The sequence below is a fragment of the Zonotrichia albicollis genome, chromosome 16, assembly GCF_047830755.1.
Source record: "Zonotrichia albicollis isolate bZonAlb1 chromosome 16, bZonAlb1.hap1, whole genome shotgun sequence".
NCBI lineage: Eukaryota > Metazoa > Chordata > Aves > Passeriformes > Passerellidae > Zonotrichia > Zonotrichia albicollis.
This window is the reverse complement of record NC_133834.1, coordinates 8,727,846-8,750,910: the sequence shown is the minus strand read 5'-3', so window position 1 is coordinate 8,750,910 and position 23,065 is coordinate 8,727,846. Positions and strand designations below refer to the sequence as shown.

The 23,065-nt window shown below is 44.6% G+C and overlaps 1 protein-coding gene across 3 annotated transcripts; it reads right to left on the bottom strand.

The window, feature by feature from the left end:
- Positions 1–729: 729 nt before the first annotated feature.
- On the bottom strand, positions 730–22,776 carry ABCC6 (ATP binding cassette subfamily C member 6). Of its 3 annotated transcripts, XR_012582951.1 has the most exons (32): positions 22,455–22,772; positions 21,833–22,009; positions 21,373–21,498; positions 20,647–20,784; positions 20,279–20,404; positions 19,653–19,714; positions 18,853–18,984; positions 18,322–18,534; positions 17,312–17,489; positions 16,709–16,870; positions 15,125–15,217; positions 14,526–14,729; positions 14,074–14,220; positions 13,291–13,378; positions 12,924–12,993; positions 12,157–12,283; positions 11,533–11,709; positions 10,907–11,074; positions 9,761–9,944; positions 9,321–9,384; positions 8,726–8,843; positions 7,983–8,190; positions 6,978–7,288; positions 6,077–6,276; positions 5,853–5,979; positions 5,192–5,293; positions 4,250–4,396; positions 3,638–3,796; positions 3,236–3,402; positions 2,573–2,767; positions 1,815–2,035; positions 730–1,444 (listed from the first exon to the last, which is right to left on the bottom strand). XR_012582951.1 is itself a non-coding variant. In XM_074553194.1 (31 exons), the coding sequence occupies exons 1-31, from the start codon at positions 22,506–22,508 to the stop codon at positions 1,927–1,929; spliced, it is 4,533 nt and encodes a 1,510-aa protein (XP_074409295.1). In that variant the 5' UTR covers positions 22,509–22,772; the 3' UTR covers positions 730–1,926. The 3 variants fall into 3 exon arrangements, 1 of the variants encoding a protein (XP_074409295.1); XM_074553194.1 differs by having other exon boundaries at positions 730–2,035; XR_012582952.1 differs by lacking the exons at positions 730–1,444; positions 1,815–2,035 and having other exon boundaries at positions 2,669–2,767; positions 3,236–3,430; positions 22,455–22,776.
- Positions 22,777–23,065: the final 289 nt, after the last annotated feature.

The window sequence follows — 23,065 nt, the reverse complement described above, 5'->3', positions numbered from 1 at the left end:
GTACTTGGACAGAGCCCTGGGGACTCCAGCACACCTGAAACATGATGGATTTTTCATATGTAATTTGGGGAGTTGCTTTTCTTCTGTCTTTGCAGCACAACTTGATGTGTGAAAGCTGATGATATTTTTGCTTGCTCTTACTTTGGGTTAGCTGACAGCAAAACTGTGCCCTTTCAAAGGTTACCATTGTGAAAGGATGTTTTGATTATTGTCTCCTGTTGCCTTCCCTCTTTACCTTAGGAACAGAAAATGAGCATTTAAAGATGTTTATATTGGAGATTATGGAACGTGAAAAGGCGTCTGATTCAGAATTACCCAGCAACATGGGCAATTCTGTTCCTCTTTGCCTTAGTTAAAAAGGAAAAATACCTGACTTTTATCTCAGTATTTCTAAATGCTCCTGATTTTGAGATCCATTGATAACCCTTTGGAGTGCTCTTGTATCTGGGTTTGGAATTGTTTTGTTTGTGTCCTCAAGTATGAGAGCTGGAGACAGTAGAGGAAAATAATTTTCTCCTGGTACCTGAGCAGCAGCAGGCACTGGACCTCCAGATCTCAGGCACTTGTCCAGCAGAAACTCTAAACTGTTCTTGACTTGGGTGCAGAAGCCACTGAGCAGCTGCTGGAGAAGGAACTGCTGGGTTTTGCCAGTCTGGGCTGATTCTGATTCTGCAGCTGGAACTCTCCCATCCCCTCCCCACTGCCCCTTTCTGTGTTATATTTGCTGTAGTTTACTGAAGAGACCCATTTAAATACTTGATTCTGTTTTTATTTCAGCTCTCTAGAAAATGGGTGCTTTAACAAAAGTCACAGTAAAGACCAGTGTTTATTGGACTGTCACATTGTCATGCTGTGATTCCTGAGGAGAGACCTGGGCACAGCTCTGCCACAGACACTGTGGGAAGCCCAGGAAGCTTTTGCTTCTGTTTTGGTTTGTTAAAGCAACACCTGACAGGTGACCATGCCAGAGCCTCTGCAGCACCAGGGTGGCACATGCAGGAGTCAACTTGCACTCAAGAGGAAAACCAGGAATGAACCATCAGGTCAACAGGTGAGATCCTGCTGCTTTCCTCGCGTGCTGCAGGGATCAGAGAGGTGAGCACTTCCAACCTTGCAAATTCCTCATGGCCAAATTCAGTTTGGAAATGTTGGTGTCAATGTTTGGACATGCCCTGCTGTGAGCACCTGGCAGTGGGGATGCTCCAAGCCCTGGGCAGGAGTGATGGATGCTCTGCTGGCACTCCCCGTGCTGTCCTGCTGTCCTGCCCTGCTGAGCCCCTGCTGGAGCTGGCTCTGCTCTGCAGAGGGAGGGGTGGATCTGATCCCCAGGGTGACAAAGGCAGCCTGTGCTCTCCTGCCCCAGTGTTTGTGCACTTTGGTTGATGAGCTCCAGCTGCTCTTTGGAGTCCACAGCTGTGTAGGAACAGTGCCTGGCTAAGCAGTCCTTAAGACATTGACAAAACACAACATTAGTTCTGCCTGGAGCTTAGCATCAACTGCAAACAGTTAAGTTTCCTTGCTACCAGTTAAATTCTTCCTTGCTGTCCATAAAATCTTTTTGGCTTTTAAAAATAATCTGTGTAATCTTAAAGTATGATAGATATTTGGGCTCCATTTACAGTATAAATTAGAAATGCTGTGGTCTTTCTCTTTTGACTTGTTTGCTTTTATACCAGAAAAGTATTTAAGTCCTGACTGGCTTGTTTTCAGCAATCAAGTGAGGTTTTGGTATCTGGAAACATAATGGAAGTGGAATTGCTGAGTTTCCTATGGAAATAACATGTATCCCAAGTTACCCCTTTCCATCTACTCACTGCAGTTCTGGCTCAAACAAGCTCTGGTTGAGTGTCAGGCATTTTTGAGAGAAACCAAAATAACTCAATTATGAGGTCAATTATTCCTGCTGGTGGTGGTGCTATGGGTGAGTCATGCAAGGCCTGATTCTTCCATCAGTCTGTAGAACAGTCCCTTCTGAGCCATTAAGTGTTCTGGAGTATCAAATTCTGCTATCCGGCCATTTTCCAAGACTAAAATCCTGTGAACATTAAAAGAAGTGTAAATTTGGGATTACACTAGCACCTATAATAAATTTACTAATTTCTAGTTAGTTTTAAAATAAATTCCAGTACTTGCTGGTTATTCAGCTAAGCCTTCCAACAGCTTTTCAGCTGGGAAGCAGTGCTGGGATGGAAAGGATTTCTGATGAGTGACTGTTCAAGTGTGGAGTTTGGGAGGAGGGGTTTTTGCAGCTGAGACTGGAGTGAGATTTGTGAAGGGGTATTGGGTGTTTTAGTGTCACATCTTTCAGGTGATCAAGGAGCTGTAGTCATGGTTTTGCTGTCAGTGGGGGGGTGAGGGCTGTGACACAGCAGGAAGGGCTCTGTGTGGGAGTAAAGGATCTCTGATTGACCTGCTGCTGCCCTGCTGGTTTAACAGAGATCCTCCAAATGCCAAAGCAAAGCTTGGAGGTTTAAACATGAAGAGGACAGAAATGGAGGTGCTGTTCAGCAGCACAGTGGGGTGTCAGTCACAGCAGCTGCCCGAGTGCTCCCCTGCTCAGAGGTGTCCTTACCTGTCACAGTCCAGGACCGTGTTCACCCTGTGAGCCACTGTCAGCACGGTGCTGTCCCTGAGCTGAGCCCTCAGCATGGACTGAATCTGGGCATCAGTCTCTACATCCACTGCTGCTGTGGCCTCATCCAGAACCAGGATTTTGGCTTTCTGCAGGAGTGCTCTGGCCAGGCAAAGCAGCTGTTTCTGACCAGTGCTGCAAGTAGGAAGAGAGATGGTAAACTAAGGCCAGTAGTCACTTTTCCTTGGGGTCAGAACAGATGATTCATTTGAAATCAGTAATGAAAAGGTGATTGTTCCCTTTCTCTGAAAGGGTGATTGAGGCTGGTGGCACTGCAGGTAGGCAACAGCATGAAACAGCCTAAGGGAGGGAGGGGAAGGTATTGCTATGGCACCCAGAAGAGCTGCACTTGGAACAGATTGTAAGGTTTTAGGTACTGCACAAATAGAAACCAGCACAATTATTGAGTCTGAAAGGTCTTCCTGAGTGTCTTAGGATTTGATTTCATGCTGCTAAACAGGACAGTAAAGCAGCAATTTTCAGTCTGGACATCATTAATGATTATTTTTTTTTTTTTAGGAATTAGCCTCCTTATCCAACCAGCTCTGTTCTAGCCCAAGGGCTGGCACTGCCCTGCCACTGTCCTTCTGCAGAGAAAGGTACCTTAGGTTTTCCCCTTGGTCCGTGCACTTATATTCCAGCTGCTCTGGCAAATCTGCAACAAAGTTCTTGAGCTGGGTCAGTTCCAAAGCTGTCCAGATGTCTGCATCAGTGTATTGGTTTAAAGGGTCGAGATTCATTCTTAGGGAGCCAGAAAACAAAACTGGATCCTGAGCACAGAGACAGTACAAACAACTCCTGAAATGAATTATAAAAATGAGCTCTTCGGTCCTGCCTGCTGGGTAGGAATCTGTGGCTGATGTTATATTGAATGGCAGATGAACATGCCATAGAGGTTATTTCCAGCTTGGAAATTGCTCAGTGTCCCTCCTCTCACCGAATCTTTATAAACCCTCCCCAGGTGTTGAAGACACTGCTCAAATATTTTGGAAATGAGTTTCATACCTGGGGAATGACAGTGATCTTGGTTCTGAGGTCATGCAGACCTAGCTGGGCAATGTCCTGTCCATCAATGAGGATGGCTCCTTCTGCAGCTTCCACCAATCTCAGCAAGCCCACAGCAAGGCTGGATTTCCCTGCTCCTGTTCTGCCAGTGATACCAATCTGAAAATGCAGTGGGAGGACTTTGGTTTGGATTTTGATTACTTTCTCACAGATGGACAAACATGTGTAGTTCCTCTTGGCCTTCTGATGGGAGACAGCTTTGCACAGATGAGATCTTTAGGGTTGTTTGTGATTCACACTGTCTGGCAATACTTTCTTTACATGGAAGCATTTATAGCTCACAATTGTTTTGTAAGAAAAGGAATCACAAAAGCCTTTGAAGGGAAGAATAATTACAAGACTTAGCAGTTTGAACAGGGCCTTGATGTGGAACTAGACTGAAAAAGTAGAATTCCTTTGCTGTAGTAAGCTGGACCAGGTGTGCAGTGTGGGAGATGGGCTCCTGCTTCCCTGCAGCTGCCAGGCTGCTGTAGCTGGGTGCAGGCAGGGGCTGGATGCCCGGGTCTGGTCAGAGCCCAGCTCTGCTCACACTGCTCCAGGAGTGGTTTTTACCTTCTCGTGCCTGTTGATGGTCACACTGACACGCCTCAGTGCTAACTCCAAACCTGGCCTGTAGCACAGGCTGTAGTTCCTAAATTCAATCCTCCCCTCAGTGGGCCAAACTTGCCCTTGAAGTTTGCCATTCAGAGTCCAGGGTGCCTGAAGAGATGGAAGAAAACAGCAGTGTTTAAGCTGATTTAAATTACCCAATCAAGGTGTCTTCATGAACTTAATTCACCCACAGGTGTCTTCATGAGCTTCCCATTCCAGCATTGCCAATCAAGTGTCAATATTGGAATGGGAAGTTCATGAAAACACCTATGCCAACTGCCCCCCAATCTCTTTGCAGTTTCCAAACCAAAAAAGGCCTCTATCTTTCATAGTGCAGATGTTGTTTTTACTTTATCCCAAGTTGCTGGTTGGATTTTCTTTACTGAAAATGGGGATGAACGTTTGCTTGCATGTCAGAGTTCTGAAACTGAGTGGTTCAATAAAAAAAATTTATATGCCCCTATAAACAGGGCTGTGAAAGCCTCCTATCTCAGGGCAGCATATGGAGATATAATTTTAATGATTACAGAAAAAAATTACTGTACTGGAGACTTTTAGCAGTTAAAAGGCTATCTAGGAGCCATTACTTATCAGTGAGTTGCATCTGAAGTCAATAAATACTCCAAATATGGGCAGGAAATGTCTCATTCCATGAGTGTTAACAAGTGAAGCTATTTTAATGGCAATCCAGTGCGTAACTGTCTTAAGGAAATAATGATCTGAGGTTATAAAACAAGTCCAGTCAGTTGGATAAACCCCAAATGCTGCAGTTCTCTAAAGGAAACATGACTGGCCTTTTAGAAGGGGAAAACTGGAGGTTTTTCAGGTGGAACAGCAAAGTTACTCATTGAGTTTGCAGAGATGTTCAGCCCCTTCTGGTAAGGTCAGCAGTGGATTAGCTACCTCCTTAGGAGTCTTCAGGTATTCCCTCACTCTCTCCACAGCAACAGAGTTGTTCTCTACTTCTGTCCAGGAGCGAACCATCCAGTTCAGAACACCAGTTATCTGCCACAGTGGAACACAAGCATTAGGAAGACAAAATGAGCCCTGACCTGTGCCCAGGAGATACCTGGCACTTTGTCTTAGTGTTTATTTCTAAAGATCTCCTCATCAGATAATTATATCAGAAATTAGATTACATAAGAAAACCTTAAAATGCTTAAAGTGAAAGCCAGGTCCTGCCATAGCCCTTTTGGCATGTTTATAGAGAATGAAATGCTACTGAGTTGGATGCTCAAAGATGGTGTAGCTATTTCTTAGGTTCTTGTGCAACCAGTCTACAAGCAGGTAAGACAGGTTCTGAAGACCTTGCTTCAGCTGCCCAGGGTTTGCTTTGACTTATATTGTGAGTTCAGGTGTAGGAGGAGGAAGATGGCCCATATATGTGTGTATGAGGTTCTTTCCCTAAGGGGCCATGTGCTCCAGATGCTCTGGATTCCAGCTATGACAGCAGGATTTGGTAGGAAAAGGCATCTAAAAAGGCACAGAAGTAGTTCAAAACAGAAATTAAAATGCAGTTGCTTTTGATAAAGGCAAGCAGGGTATTATTTCCCCACTGGGTTACCTGGAGAGCAGAGGAAAGGGAGAAGCCAGCAGTTCCAGGGCTGAGCTGTGTCCTGCCCATGGCTGCAAACAGGGCTGCAAACAGCACGATGCCATTGCCCAGGAACTCCAGGTTTGTAGCAAGCCACCTGCAGGAGGAGGGAGCACAGAGCTGTTGCTGGGTGCCCTCTCCCTTTCTCCCAAACCAGGATTTCTTTACAGAACACTCATGGAGCAGATTTGTACCTGTCAGCAACAGCTCCAGGGAAGCAAATTCGCTGGTTCTCATCCACTAGGAAATTGCTCTTTGAAATAAACCTCTGCTGGTCTCTGTGAGCACGGATCACACTGCTGCCTTGGAAGGTTTCTGAGATGTGGGAGTAGATGGGTGACCTGCTGGCAGCCTCCAAGCGCCTCAGCTGGCAGGAGGTGCTGACATAGAAGTGCTGGGACAAGGGGAAAGGAAGGGACAGTTATTGGAAGGCTTGTGCCTCTGTGGAGGTACTCCAGAGGAAATTTGGGAAGGCCTCAACAAGTGCAATAGTACTGTCCTTGTGTTACAAAACCTTATGTGTATGCAGGATGTGGCCCTAAAAGATGAGCCAGTGTTCCTATCTCTGTTATGTCCTGTCTTTATTAGGAATAATCCTATTTCTAATTCCTGATATTCCTAATCTGGTTGGGGTAAAGAAGTCCCAGGCTGCTGTGAACCCACAAAACCTCTACACTCAGTTTCTCCTGCTGAGCCCTTTGCCCCATGGAGAACAGAGATGTACTTGCCCTCCCCTAATGCTCAGTCTTGGCTGGCAAACCTGGATATATTAAAAAGTAATGTAGGAATTCTGCAGGAAAGGAAAAATGCTTTTGGTCTTCATGTGGTTCCCACTAATGGATATGAGGGATATAGCCTAGATAAGATTTGTTTTAGATATCAGAAAAGCATAAGCCTCTTTGTGAGGACCCTGGGGTGCTTTGGAAGGCTGAGGTGATGTGGGAAAGGGACTGACATTAGTCTTGTTCAGATGTGACCTGAGATGATGAAACTGATTTCTGCATGCCTTCCCTCCTAAGAACTGGAAGGAGGCTTTCTGCAGGGCTGTGCTGCTTCAGCCTCTCCTGTGTCACAGGAGTACCTGTGAGCTCCTACCTGGAATGCTGCATAAAGAACAGTCAAGGCTACTATGGCCATTGCTGCCCATGGTGTAGCCACCACAATCACCAGGTAGATCTCGAGTAAGTTGAACAAGAATCCCAGCACAGACTTGAGCTTGTCAGGGATGACAGAATCAACAGCATCCATGTCTCTGGAGAAGCGGTTCAGCAGGTGTCCAGTGGGTGTTTGCTCAAAGAAGAGCATTGGGGATCTCATGACATTGCTCAGCAGCTGCAGGAAGAGCTGGTGTGAGGCCAACACACCCCCCAGCAGCACTGCTGCTGTGCAGGCAAACCTGCCAAGGGCTGTAAGAGAAAAGAAATTATTACTAGGTCTGAACAAACCCACCTTGGAGTTCTTAGAAGGATGGTGATTTCCCATTACTCCTGTGAGTGTGCATTCAGGAAGGTTTCAGGAATGAAACCTCTCTTTAGCAGGAATTAAACCAAGCCTCAGAGTTGCAGGGTAAGCTGCCCTTTCTGTAGGGTAGTTACAGAGTGGCCTTCTAAGACCTTCAGATCTTCTAAGCCAGCTTGATGGGGGGCATGGATTCAGGACCTTAAAACATGCAGGACAAATTATTCATTCATCACAAAATAAGCTTGACTGGGATTACTTTAAATTACTCAGTGATATTTTTTTCTTTTTAAATAGAGTGACCAAAAGAATGGTGGCTATTTAAAAAGAAAAAGATAAATGTAGAAGTCCAGAAATTTCTCTTCTCTCTCTTTTATGTGACCTAAGCCAAGATTTTATTCAGCTTAGCAGTGTGGGGGGCAACAATTCAGCATGAAGAAGAGCCCGACTTGAACTTTGATATTATTAATTTATGCTGGAAGGATGAAAAGAGATAAAAAAGAAAAACCTTTAGGGTTGGGACTAAAAGCCCAGGAAGGTGAAAGCCCAAGGGTATGCACTTGTTTATATTCTCAGAACACATCCTGGATATGGGACAGAGAGCTGGGAATACAGAGAATTAGCCAAGCAACTTCAACACACCTTGAACCACTCCTAAAGCACCAAAGACTCCAAGTCTGAGCTCTGTGAGCTGCTGTGTCCCATTGTGCACGGGGTCATCTGCCCAGAGGCTGAGCCAGTAGCCCCTGGAGAAGGCCACAGCCTGCTGGCAGGTGAAGGACAGCAGCACATACACACACAGCACGCGGCCTGCTGCCTGCAGGTAGGCTCCATACACCCCAGCCCTGACCTGCAGAGACACGTGGGCAGAAAGAGGAGAGGAGAGGAGGCTGTTAGCTAAAAAAAGCAGCTCTGAAGCAAGGAGTGATTTATAATGGGATTTCTCAGTGATATGTCACAGTCACAGCAACCGTGTTGATTCTTGTTTTGTTTTCCTCATGGATGAGTATGAAGGCATAAAGAAATCACTGATGAATGATTATTATCAACTGATCAATGTTATGCAATAGGCTCATGTTACTTCTGGAATACATGTAAGGCTTTCTTTATGTCAGGCAGTGGTTTTCCTGTGTGCTGGTGTGAGACAGAACTGGGGAGAGGAGATCCCAGTCTGGCTAGTGCTGGTTCCCTAGAGAAAAAGCTGCCTCTTTTGGTGTTGCTGACTTCTTGCTCTCATTTCTTCTCAGTTACAGGGCACACTGGAACAGCCCAGCTGCCTGCCCTGGCTGTGTTTAGCTGAGGCAGGGAGCTGGCCTGCCTGCCATGGGTGTGTTTTCCCCATGGAATGTGTCCTTGCCTCTGCAGGAAGGTGCTGCTGTGCTTACCCTGCCGCGCTGAGTTCTCTCTGCCTTGGTCAATCCTCCACTGCTGGCTGCAGCACTGGTGCAGGCTGGGCTCACAGGAGTGCTCTCCCTTCCCACAGCAGATTTTACTGAGTCACCACTTGATGAAGAAAACAAAAATCCTTTCAAATTTTAGCCACCCATCTACCTTTAAATCCATGCCTATTTTGAGGGCTGCAGTTTTCAGGCTCCTCCAGAGTGTCCCCAGCCACTGTCCATGTTTGTCACAAGGACTGGGCTCTGTCAAGTCACTGAGGAGCAGAAAAAAGCATTCACTGAGGTTGGTTTGGGATCAGTCTGGCCTTACAGCCCCACAGGGAAGTGATCAGCAACCAAATGTATCAAGGAGCCTGTACCTGAGCTCTGCTGTGCCTCCTTGTGAAATACAGAAGAAATGTCAGTCAACTTTTACACTCAAGAGCAGGTTTTTAGCTATTCTTGAGTTTTGCTTGTTTGCTCTTGTTACTTATTTATAGATCAACCCCAAACCTCTATCATACTCAGTAAGAGCCTCTATCTAGGCTTACATGGGCTTTTGGAGTAAACTCTTCAGTATCTGAGATTGCTTTAAGCTTACCTGAGGGGTTTCTGCTGAGATGGACTATTCCCAGTGGTGACAGTGCCTTTGATGTCTCCCATAGCTGTGAAATAAACGTATTTCTAAAGGCTTTATAATCCTGTTTTGTCCTATACAGCCTTTGAAAGACTCGTAATATATGGAGGAAAGATTCATTTAAAAATTGTTTCTAAAGGTAGAAATATCAAGGTGAGGCTCAAAGAATAGCACGCACAGTGAGTAATAGTTTACTGCTTGATTATTTTCTACTAATATGAATTCAAGAATCAATTTTGAGGTGATGAGTCAGCTGATTTGACAGGCATGTTTTTCCCCACACAAAGCAACACCTTACTGTGATTGGATCTCTGTTTTAAATGTCCATAATAAAACAGATGTGATATGAAGGGAACAATTGATTGATAGACCTAGGAAGAATGATTCCAACCCATCTGGGTTACCTGGAAAACCAGCAGGTGCCTTCTCTTCTGCAGTAATGTGTGAACGAAGAAAATCTGCAAAGGCTCCATTTCTCTGTAGAAGTTCCTGGTAGGAACCAGATTCTGAGATCATTCCATCCACCAGAAAAACAATATTGTCCACTTGAGGCAAAATGTTAATTGTGTGAGTCACCAGCACACGAGTCTGCTTGGATAAAGAGGAAGCAGTCACAATTGTTCTGCTGTCAGTACTGGTATCAGTATTTCAGGATCAAATTTAGGCCTCAAAAATTCATCAGCCTGAATGGATTTAAAGGGTATTTCCTTTTCTTTACATTTCTGAGCATATTTGCACACGTAATTGGAGGAAAGGATATAAGAAAAGTAATTTTTCCTAGATAAATTGACATATTCTGCATTTCTAATATACAGTCAAGCCCTTTGAGTACACCTTATGTCTGGTACATTGTTCTTAGAAAGTCATTCTGTTTCAATACAATAATTATTTTCTGATACTTGCAACTAATCTCATGGAGAGAAAAGTATTTATAGTTATATATGTTTGTTTTAATTGGACTTTGTAATACAAGAAACTGCCTTCTTCCTGTTTCCCTTCCATAATGGGAAACTAAATAGAGTGTTTCTAGGCAATTTATAGTGTGAATCCAAAAGAGCTGCCCTAGCATTCTTTCTCATGTAACCATGTTTTGTTTTCCAGATAGCTTGACAGCAGAGGAATACCAAGGAAAAACAAAACACAACCAGCGCAAAAAGAATGGAGGAGGAGTGTTTAAGTGATGAGAACTGTAAAGGTGCCACTGAACTATTCAAAAGTAATGGGATTAGACATGATGGTGATAGAACTTGGAAGAGATCAGGCAGCTCCTCTGAACTGTGCTAGAGGTAAATCTCAAAAGGAGGGAAGGATGTGGACAGAAGACCAAAGAACTGTAAACCTGCAGTGAAAGTAAGGCTGGCACTAGGCATGTGGTTTACATGAGGATAAAGGCAGCCTTCCTCCTCCTAAATGAGATTGCCTGCAGAGAGGTTCCCCAATCCCCTCACAAAACAGTGTTTGTGAGCCTTGATAACCTGAGCAACCCACCCTACTGGAAACGTTTCATGAGAGTCATTGTGCAAGTGTTTACAGTTCAGGTTCATACACACCTTGTCCTTCAGTAAACCATTGGGTCCAAGAACATGTTCAAAAATGTGCTGCCCAACGTGGGCATCCACAGCTGCCAGGGGGTCATCGAGCAGGTAAATGGCAGCCCGCTGGTACACGGCCCGAGCAAGGCTCACTCTCTGCTTCTGCCCCCCAGACAGATTGATTCCCTGGAAAATACATTGACTCTGCTCATTTCAAAGCTACAGCATATTTCCCAACTGCTGACTTCCTTTTACACTGATGTTTTATGACATTTTTAAATCAGTGCACCTCCCTCCCTCTCTCCCTCCTTCCCTCCCAACAGGGCTCTTGCAGAGGCAGAGTCTCTTGAACAACTCCTTCCTGCAAAACAGCACCCAAGAATGACCTGGATGTGTTGATTTTTCTCTTAAACATCTCTTATGTCTCCTCCTAGGACGTCAGATAGTGGGCTTAAATTAAATTAAATCATGGCCTAATTTTCCAGAAATTCCTGGGCACCTGCTTCTTGTGAGTTTATCTTTTTCTGTGTTTTCATCACAGCTCCCAAAGTTGTGGTTACTCAGAGGTAGATGTTTTAAGCAGGACACCTGAAGTTGTAGCTACTCAGGGAAAAGTTGGCCAAAACATAAAGACGAGGCAGTACCTTTTCTCCTATTTCACTCTTCTGCCCTGCAGGGAAGGTCTCCAAATCAGGGTGCAGTGCACAAGCCTCTGTCACTCTGTTGAACCAGGTTTCATCCATCTCTTTCCCAAACAGAATGTTATCTTCCACTGAAGCATTTAGAACCCAAGCTTGCTGGGGCACATAAGCTGCAGTGTCCTATAAAAGTGGAAGAATGTTAGCAAACTTTTCCATAAGCTCAACTTGACACTGTGAGAACCCATCTTTGAAGAAAAGCTCTCTCAGTTGTGGAAATCTGGAATGATCATCAGCACTGACAATTCTCAGAAGGCTTTGCAAAATATGAGTCTGCACTGTTATTACAGGGGAGTGAACAGAGGTGCAAGTACAGGATGCAATTTACCAGGATGACACTTCAGCTCACTGTCCAGGGAGAAATAGAACTGGATCTTTGAAGTGTTGTTCCAGTTCCTATTCACAAAGTTCAGGCTCATCTGAGAAGTCTGAAGTGCCTTCAGACTATATGTGGACTGACACATAGAGCCTGTGTTAAAATTCAGCAGTAAATGGGTTTTCCTGAGGTAAGTGATGCTTCCAGTTCCTGAAAACAGCCTGATTAGAAGCAAATGCTGAGAGGAAACTCACCTTGATGGTCACGCAGCCCTCAGTGGCCTCCAGCTCGCCCAGCAGCGCTGCCAGCAGGGAGGATTTGCCTGCACCCACCTGGCCAACCACAGCCAGCAGAGAGCCCTGGGGCACACTCAGCTCTATGCTGGGGAAAAAGATCATCTCTTACCACATTTTAGATACACTTTCTGAAAGCAATAATTGTGCTTATTATCAAAATTCGTGCTATTGTCGGGTATGTATTGAGTAAATTCCCTGAATTCATCCCTTCAGACACCTCCAACCACAAAGTCTTCGCCCACATCCCCATCTGAGTTTCATACCCAGATCCTCACTCTGGAGACAGGCTAGCCCAAAGCCCTGGATGTAGAACACTCCTGAACACCAGAACTTTTCAAAGCTTTTCTTTTCCAAAATGTCAATGCCTTTTGAAATAAGCATGTAGTGATGTCATATATAATATCTGCATTCCATCTGTTCTAATTTTTTTACCTTAAATCACTGTAATTTCATATTTAGGCAAGAAAACTGCATAAAGAAAACAATCCCCATATAATAACGCAAAATCCAGATACAGGCACCCTCCCATTTATGTGCTCCTCAACATAAAAGCAAAATTATGTTTTATCTGATTTTATAATTTTCAGAATTCAACACTGAGTGTGAAGCAAACTCAGAAGCCTCTGGATATTCCACCCTGGTTTCACTTAGGCCCTGAGGAATTAGTTCATCCAGGATCCACCCTGACTTACAGTATTGAGGGATGACTAAGGGTAAGTCTGTACCTTCTAAGACAAGGAGAAGTTTCTTTGCTCCAGGAAAAAGTCCCATTTCTTATCGTGATACTTGCCTGTACTAAAACATGAAGAGAAACAGACCACTTGTAAATGCAGAGATAGCTACAGAAATGTCCCAATTTATGTGATTTTATGTTTCAGTACGTATTTATGTTACATAAAATCAATTTTTATTATGAAAAGAAGGGGTAAATCACCAGATTAGATTTCATTGTTAGAAATAATGAGGCCAGAGAGATAAAGTGACAGTAAAGGGCAAATGTTTTTCTCTTGACTATGGTAGACACCCTGAGTAGAAGCTGAATAACGGAAATTACTCCTCTTATAAGACAAAAGTGCTAACATAAAAGCTCACCACAGCCAGAAGTGTTTCTGCTTGAGCTCTCAGGATTCAGTTCTTCCAGATTCAGAAAAGCTGCTAAACGGTTTAAGGAAACTTTGGCCTGAAATGAAGCAGCACACAGAAGAAAATAAGATTTAGAGTAGAAAGGGAGCAAAACCCCAAAGTAAAGACTCAGTTTGAAGACCCACTTAGAATATTGACTAGTGCTATGCTGCAGATGGCCAAAAGCAGCTCTTCCTGTTACCTGCCTTTATTTCCACTTAGCTTAGCAAAACCTCCATATCCTTCCCTGTGCTTCTGGTTCAATGAAATTGGCACTTTTTCATCCAATTCTTCCTGCAATCTTTCCAGTGATTGCTTTTGTACATGAAAATCTGTGACAGTCTTAGAGTGTAAGAGGGAAATTAATTTCCTAATTTCTTACTGAACAGTGAATTGCTTTTCTCTCTGGCCTGGACTAGCAGGGTCTCCCCTATGGAGATTTTGTTCCACCTGTTCTGATTTCTGTGATTAAAAAGAGAACTGGAAGCCCCTCTGAGATCTAATGGTGCTTGTGCTGAACTATAAAAGACTTAGGAGCAATTTTTGTTGACTATTTTGTCAATATAAAGGAGCCTTTCTGAAAAGCAATGCTACAAAGTACCTTTAGCTGCAAGCCCTTGCACATCACTGTTTCACAGTGGCAATTACACAGCTGATGTGCAGAGCCCTAAGAAATCCCTACCTTTACCTGATAATGGGGATATGTAAAAACCCCTTATGGCCAAAGGAAGAGGAACAGGGCCTGCAGTTAACCTGGACGGCAGCGTTGATGGAGAAGGGCAGGAAGGAGTGGGCAGTGTTGAGGATGTTGATCAGTGTCAAGGACACAAAGGCCTTCTCAGCATCCAGCACATGTGTGTTGTCCACCAGGGTGTAGACAGCAAACATGACAAAGGTGATCTGAAAGGGAGCAAAGGACAAGCAAAGCACTTGCTTCAGAATGGTTCAGGGGTGACAGGCCCTTCAAGACTCTGGGACCCATCTGGTTAAATCCAGGTTATCCCCTCGAGGGATAAGGTGTGGTCTGGTGTGTTGGTGACAGAGCCAAGTTGGATCACTGGATGTTTGTTCTGCTTTAAGGAGGTCCTGTGACCCCCAGGCAGATATAATCTTTAGCCATCCATAAGAAAAATCTGTCCAGACAGGAGTACAAAGGAAAAGGGAAGTAACAGCACATGTTTTATGTAGGAAGGTGATCCACTCACCAGGAAAGTTGATGAATGGAAAGAAACCAGGGATGCTGAGAAGAGAATCTGAGATCTTTTTAAGGCCTGAAGTTCTTGCTTTCGGATTCCAAATAATTTCTCCATGAAGGTTTTCTCCCAGCCATACAGTTTGATTACTTTAATGTTGCTGAGAATTTCAGTGGTGAGTTTGGCCCTCTCATCCTTATGTTTCATCTGGATTTCCTGTAATAAATGTTTGAGTTTTATCATTTAATAGGTTGAATGTTTAATGGTGCAATTATTCTGAAGAAAAATACCTTATTCCTGCCTCCAAGTCCTGAATAAATTTCCCTGCAGTTGAGTTGTGTATGCTGTTTTGCTTATGACTCTTCTAGGCTGGGAAATATTTTACTTATCATCTTCAGAGCTTTGTTTTTACTGGCAGTACATAAAAACAACAGAAAAGTAGGGCAAACATAGTAAAAAGGCTGAACATGGAAGAGATTATTCTAAATCTCAAGAAATTTTGCAGGCTTCAAATCCTCCTATGTTACTTCAGACAGTTGTGGTAAGTGTGAATAAATATAAGTAATCACATAACTCAGTAAACCACTTCATTCTTATGAAGCAAAATGTACCTGAAACTGACTCCTCTTCTTTGTGATCACAAAATTCAGAGGCAAAAGAAAAAGAAATACAGCAATTGCAGTCAAGGCAGATGGCCCTAGAAGCTGCCAGGAGAGAAAAAAAGAGAAGGAACTTCTGGTGATGACTAGGCAAGATTGCTTTTTGTTCCCTTGCTTACGTTCCCTCTTATTTGAACTTGTGCATAACATCCCTCTGGCTAAGCCTTGACTGTAACCTTGCCTTTGCCTTTCCAGGGAGTTGTGCTCCTAAGCACTGTGGATTGTTAACTCTCCAAGGCGGATAACTCCTGTCATCAGGCTGTGCTGAATTTATTCGCTCCCTTGTTAGGAGCTGGATCGCTGCTGAAGGCGATCCAGAGGCACGCTGGCAATTCCAGCCATGCCCGGCTCTTCTCGTCCATCCCTGGATGCGCTCAGAAGGACATCTTGTGGCTGCCCTGAGTAAGTGACCCCGGACAACACCCGGTTCTCCTTAAAAACAAACCCAAACCCTCAACCAAGTATTCCTGCAGCATAAATAGCCCAGCTTGTCTGCATGAGATGAAATGGTGGCATTATCTTGTGCCATTATCTTGGGACAGCTCTTGGATCCCAGGGTTCATAACAATTGTGTATCAGCACTTGTTTTTTATGGGTTAGTTACGTCTCCCTAGGGATGGCTGGAGAGGGGAGTAACACACAGAGTTACAGGTATTGTCTGCACCAATGATCTGTGAACACCAGCAAAGAAAGTGTAATTATGCTCCAACCACATTCAGCTTGGCATTAGAAAAGAGATGATGACTTCACCACAGTCTGTACCAGGGCTACTGATTTTCACAGTCACAGCATCCTGCCAGGCATGAGGCACAATCCAGCCTGGGTAGTAAAGGAAGGCCTCAAAGGCCTCTGGAAATCTCCTGTGAATCACCTGTCTCTGTACTGCTCATGCTTCTATCGGCCAAGAACAGGGACTAAACAACAGGGCTCTGTACTGCTGAGAAAACACTGTACATTGATTAAAAATGGATCTTTTAGATTACTATCCAATATTTCTAATTCAGGTTTTGCTCTGTCCTTGCTGAACTTGATACCTATGAAATTCAAAATATCCAGTAGTCTCTCTGAATGTCATGTAACTTTGCTTCAAGCTGTTTTACTCATCCTGTGGTAACCAGGCTTCAGGATGAAGTATGACAAGTTGCTATTTCAGACCATTTCTCATTATGTTCTGGGACTGTGCCAAGGGGCTGGAACTGGACTTTCAGCCTACACTGGGCCACCACCCAGTGGTTGTAAAGAGAAGTGACAGGAAAATCTGAAGCAGAAGTTTGTCAGCTCACAGTAACCATACTCACAGACTCCTAAAAGGGACTGAATGCTGAATACACAGGGGAGAAGATGAACTGAAGGATCAGACAAGGATTCTGTATCAATGGAAATATCTTTCAGAAAGAAAAGTGAATCCAACGTGCTACAGAGCTAAGAAAAATATGGCAATTTCATGTAATTCAAACTAGTAAGTATAATTTTGAAACCTCATTTTCCTTTGATATTTAGAATAGAAAGGGAATGATAAATACTGTCATATTTTACCTGCCACAAGAAGACAAAGCAGATGATAATCCGAATAGGGGCCAGCCAGGTCCCATTAAAATAGATAATCAGATCCATTAGTTTTTGCACATCAACAGATACCAGATTAACAATTTCACCTGTGGTTGCTGCTTTCCTTGAGGCATTTGACATAACCAGGATCTAGACAGGGCAGAGAAGAAAGAAAAGGCATTATCAAACAACAGCTTTGGTCCAAAAGTCAAACAACATTCTTTTCCTCACAGAGAACAAAGTGTCAAATCCCAGGTATTGAAACCGTGCTGCTGCCTGGGCCATGTGATTTCACTTCAAGATGAAGCATTTACTCCTTTTCCCCAGGCATCACAAGAAATACATGTTGTTTATACATGTACATACAGCATAAGAAAGTCCATGTTGATTTTTGCTCTTTCCTTTTCTTGGCTTTTCCTTCATAGGGAAGCTCTGAACAATGCACCTGCCATGTACTGCTCAGAGATGAATCTACATGCTAAAATGAGTTTCTAATGACATCTCCCCTGATACTGCTATGGACAATGCACATCATTACTGCTAAGGTAAGGCTTCAAAAAAGCAAAGCTACAGAAGGAGCTGCAGGCTCACCTTCCTGTACACAAGGCCTGTCAGGGCAGTTCTCAGTCTCAGCCCCAGCACAAGGCACATGTACATGTAGCGCTGCTCAAACAGAGTCTGCAGACAGCCCAGCAGGAACATGCTGAAGGCATAGAGGTAGCCAAGCCAGCCTGGGGCTGCCTCATCTTCAATGAACTTCAGGAAAAGGCTGCAAGACAGGAGACAAATGTTGCTGAATCCACACAGTACTGATGAAATATCAGACACAAAAATAAACTGGCAGAAATGCTGGTGATTTTTCTGTATTCTCTCTGGCTGAGGTTTATCAGTGAATAGCAGAAGAATTGGAACATATAACATTCTGATTTTTGAAATCTAGCCACTCGTGGTTTTGAAGCAATCTCTGATCTCAGCATCCTCTCTGGGTAGACCTCATTTTCAGTGTTAAGGATGGCTCCTGACTTTCATGAATTTGTCAGAAATATGCCAAGTGATAGCAGTAACCTAAGGGAGTCATTGACATTTCCAGAACTTCTAATCTGGACTAAGAAAGGATTGCGCCCATGAAAATATAACATAATGCAGGCTGGTGTTGTACCAACAGAACCCACAAAGCATTTCATCAACTAACAAAGTTATTTAAGATGCGTAGGATGCACAGGTGTGCTCTTTGTTAGCCAGGGAACACGGAGCCTTAAGACTACAGCAAGTGGCAAGTGATGTGAAATATTGAACCATCAAATATCTCTTGTTCTAATGATGTTGTCAAATGGTTTGGTGCATCCTGTCCTTCCCACTGCTGGAGCACAGCAGTGCAGGCACTGTGCAGACAGCACAGCTTCACACAGTGGCTTTGTGTCTTTTCCTCCTGACTTGACAGTGGGTTTGGCAGAAATGACACCTGAGCTCCCTTCATCAGCAAGAGAGAATTTCAAACCGTCATTGTTTGTATGTTTGTGGGTGCTGACGTACACATCTCTGAGTCATGCACACAGCAATCTTGTTCATGTGACAGAAATACATCTTAAATGTGCACATACCTCAGTACCTTTGGGGTGGAGAACAAGAAGACATCACAGATAACTAAGCAGACAGTGCTGAGAAGGAAATAAGTTCCAAACATGTTCCAAAACATTCTCAGTAAGGGCCCACTCTGGCTGTGCTTGGATTGTAGTAGAGCCTCTGTCTCTTCAGCTTCTGCTATACCAGTTTTAGTTTTCTGACCCTTTTTAAATGTGGCAGACTCCATTTTCCTGAAGGAAGAAACCATAAGAAAGTTACTTACAAGTGGAGAAAGCTTGGGAATTTTCTATCTTCAAAAAAATCACTAAATATCTCACACTGGGTCTCACACCATGTCCAGTTTAAAAGCTCATCAAAAACTGACCCCTCTCACAGAAAGTTAGTTTTGTGCTTCCAGGAGGGCAAGGATGTTCTCCAGCAGATTTTAACATTTAAAATCAGATTTTGCACAAAGGGACTCACACAGCAGTACCTGTGAGTGTATTTGCTTAGATCATCCTGAACTGCCCAGCTGAGCCCATGATGTGCTCTCCAGATCAGATACTCACTGCTGGCTTCTGCTGTGACACTTCTTCCACTCTCTTTCTGCCCAGGCAACAATTTCTTCAGAGCAGTCCTGTTTCCTCACTGGCCACAAGTCATCCACCCCCAGGGCCTGCTGAGAGCCCTTCCAGAGGAGCCTGGAGGACACAGAGTGCAGTCAGGGGAGCACAGCAGGATCTGTGCTGTGTGTGACTCCTTCAGAACACAGGGGCAGCAAGGCAGGGCACCACAGAGAGCACTGGACATCACACCAGCACTCAGGACTGTCCTGTCCCACAATGAATGCCCAGGAGCAGCAGCTTTGCTTTAATCCCTAGGCTATCTTCTGTCAGCACAATGGGCATGTGCAAGTCAGCCCTAATTTCTAATCCATACTCAGAGTCTTGGGTAGTGGAGTAGAAAGTTAATTTAACTTTCTCTGGGCTCCATGAAAGGCAGATGAGACCAAGGTCTGGCAGGCAGAGAGGGCTGTGGTTGGTGTACAGTGATCTTTTGAGATTGATGAGATCTATTTCAAGATTGGGAGGGCATTGGAGAGGTAGTTGGGAGGCAGAAGAGAATTATCTAGAATCACAAATTTGTGTTTTAAACTATTTGGAGAAAAGTAAATTAAATTTTTATAATTTGATCTTGTGGGAATACCTCACAAGAGAAATAATTTAAAGAAATAATTTAAATCCTCACTCCATGAGCTAACTCAGGGGCTGAGATATTTCTTACTGGCTGCCATCTACACCCTCTCTGATCTCTGATGCTGCTGCTTTTTTCTGCTATTGTAGCAAAAGCACATCTTTTGTTTTCTTACCCAGAGAACCACCAGTATGTGATTTTGGAAAGAAAAGAGCTGCTGGCTTCTGGGCACTGATTCTGATGGGAGAGAAAACACGTGTGATGTTTATAGGTAGAAAAGGGCATGTGTCAGATGAATGCAGTTCCCTTCTGTGCTGCCCCAGGAAAAGCAAGCAGAGTTATCCCCCTCCCCGCCCATTGAACCAGAGTAAGTTATTGTGGAGGCTCAACGGGATTGGAAGATTTTTGAGAATTTGACTTTGCATAATGTCTCAGATGGAAGAACAAAGAATATAATTCCTCATACACAAAGACATTTATTTTCTTAAGCACAGACCTTTTCCATACTCAATATCACCAGCAGAGTACTGCAGCACCAGGGGAAGCAATAGAAGCCCTATCCACTGGTTTCAGTGACAAGAAACATGAGTATGGATGGGCTTTTAGTTTTGAAAAGCTTACATAGAGAGACAGAGCAATGTTATCCCAAATTCTGCCAGTTACTTTTTAAAACTGTCAGCTTTTTTACAGAATGATGCATCTTACATCACCCAGATACTCATGTGCCTGTGTATCCCCATATATTTAAGATCCTGTTCCAGCAATGAAGCACAGCATTAGGAAAAGCCTCCTTGTACTTACAGGATTGTTGTCAGCTTTAGAGAAGAAGGGAGGGTGATCAATTAAGCAGAATAACACAAGTTCTCCTAGCACCAGGCCAGCATAAAGGTAAGTGGTAACATGGTGGAAATGGTCTTCCAGGAAGCCCTAAGGAACAGAGCACTGGTGAAAATGAGGTAAGAACCTTCATGTCTAACCAGCAGAGAAAGAGCTTCTCATGTTCTACTCATGCAAATAAACATCCACCACAAATACGAACATTTTTCTCAGCACATATTTTAAAAGAAGAATTTTATTCTATTCTCCCCCTTGCAGTCAATGAGACAAACCCAGCCCTGTTGTTAAGTGACTTTGCAGTCTGCGCATTAAAGGTGTGTGATCTCACTTACTCTTTCAAGGGCATGTTGAATTTTGGAGCTAAACATCACAAGTGCAGCCACAAATGAGAGCAGCCAGTAAATCAATAGGACCCCTGAAGACTGGATGCCCATCATTCTTTCTGCTTGGGTAAGGAACAAGGCAAGGACCTGTGAGGAAGTACAAATTTGTCCAAATAAATACCTGGTAATGGAATGCCAAACATTGTTATCAAATTAATGAATACAATAGTGAAAAATCACATCTTGCCCAAACATTTCAAGATGTTCAGAGCTGCAGCATTGTTCCTAAGAGGCTAACACTGAAAAGCTTTGTGTGCAATTTTGTACTCAAGAATGTCTACAGAGAAGGCAAGTAATAAAATTACAATTGGGCCAACACGCTGGAAGGACTGAGGCTATAAGGATGCAATAACAGAAGGGGAGAATAGGCACTGATTTATTGAACAGAAATCACATTTCATTCTAAACCATAGTAAATCACATACTGTGGTTATGAGAAATGAAATCTTGTCTGATTGTTGTGAGACCTCTTTGTAAACCCTACTGAAACCTCAGCTCCTGCCAGGTGTGCTCTGCCCCAACTCCAACCCCCTGATGTGTCACACAGCAGAGGGGAACCAAGTGCATCCCACCAGCCAAATTTGTGCTCAGAGACAGCAACAACCATGGGAAACACAAGCTCTATCCCAGGAGGGCTAAGCTTGGCCATCTGCAGACAAATAAGGGGGGAATTACCGTTGTGATTCCCACCACAGCAGGGCTAATGAAGAGTGCTGGCGTCTGTGGGATTCCTTGGCTTTTCTCCCACACCATGAAGAAAACATTAGAAAAACACAGTATTACCAGGATGAATCCAAGGACCTGGGGCAGAGACAGAAAACATACACTGGAATGAACTGAAATGCTGGGACAATCTACCAAACTGACTGATCCAAGGCAGTAAGAGTGGAGGGGTGGAAAATCAAGTCTGAGATGGAGAATGTTATGGAAGTGTCAGGGAATCAAATGGAAATACAGGAGAGAAGATCTTATGAGATGTCTTCTTAAAACTTCACTTGATTTATACTGACCTGAGCTGGTAAATGTCAAAAACCCCAGCAGAGATGGATCAGGAAAGAATTAATAATTTAGGAAAGTTAAGCTCTGCATCAAAGTTGAGATAATTTAGGACCAAACCCCGTGGTTTACCCCTCACCATTTTGGCTTTGAAGATGTGGGACATCCTGATATAGCCTTTGTTTCTGTGTCGAAGGTACCAGTAGTAGAAAGGAAAACAGATCCAAAGATAGGCACAAGGGATCCAGGCAATGATGGAGCTCTGGAAGCACCAGGGCAGTCCTGGGATGTTTGTATGCCATGTCTGGTTCCAGTCCTGAAACAGAAACAGTGCAGAAGTGAAGGACGTGATGGAAGGCTGGGGACAGGAATCCCATGACGGAAAGAGGAAGCAGATAATGACTCGCAAACTATTAGGGGAGTTTATCAACTTTGGGGATGGAAATCTACGCGAGTCCGGACTGATGGACTCACTAGAGCCCTTTTAAAGGTATGTCTGTAGTGGGTCCGGGCTGGTCCTCACTCGCAGCTCCGCACATTTACTGCAGCCGAGCGGTCTGTGCGGTCTGTCCGGGTGAACACCGTCCCGGGGAGGCAAAGTTCGTTCCGCGGCCGCCCCTGGCGGAGACATAGCTGCCCTCATGGCGGAGTGCGGGCCGCGTTCCCCCAGCGCCGCACCCGCTCCGGCCCCGCGGGGCTGCCCGGTGCCGCGGCCTCATCCCTTCACTCCTTCATCCCCTTATCCCCTACCGCTCACTCACCGGGGGCGCGGCGGGGCCGTCTCGGGGCCCGCACAGCGCAGTGTCCGCACCCATGGGCGCTCCTCCCGGGACCCTCGGCCGGTGGCCGGCGGCGTTCCCTCGCTGGGCAGAGCTCCGGTCCCGGCGGGCGTGGGAGCGGCTGCTCAGAGCCCCGTCCGGCCGCGTTTGCCCCGTCCCGCTGCGGCCAAAGTCCGGCCGCGGCAGCAGCAGCGGCGCGCTCCCGGAGCCCCCGGGATCGCCGCTTATAGGAATTTTCTAAGCACAGACACAACGTGTATTTTAGAAAGTATTTTGTTTATTCTTTCCACAAATTCAGCACGCCAAGGGGGTAGCACCAACATTTTTTAACACAGTAAAATTTACATGAACACGCCCACCTAAGACATATTCTCCTCCTACCTGATGCATATTTATATTAATGAGATACAACTTTACGCAGTGCTTGAAACACAAGTTATTTTCTTTATTGAAAAGAATTTATTTTGTCGAAGTGACCTGGCACCAGCTACGCCTACAAAGGGTGCGAAGGGGCAGCTGGGGACGGATAATCCCGGTTGGAGGCATCACCGGGCCGCGACCGGGATGGGGCCGGGATCGAGGCCGGGCCGGGG

What these genes read in the sequence shown, in the direction of transcription:
- ABCC6 (XM_074553194.1), bottom strand. Translation starts at nt 22,508, where the DNA reads ATGGGTGCGGACACTGCGCTGTGCGGGCCCCGAGACGGCCCCGCCGCG. An exon ending in ACGGCCCCGCCGCGCCCCCG is followed by an intron (nt 22,010 to 22,454) that starts GTGAGTGAGCGG and finishes TTTCTGTTTCAG; the next exon opens with GACTGGAACCAGACATGGCA. An exon ending in CAGAAACACTTCTGGCTGTG is followed by an intron (nt 12,994 to 13,290) that starts GTGAGCTTTTAT and finishes TTCATGTTTTAG; the next exon opens with TACAGGCAAGTATCACGATA.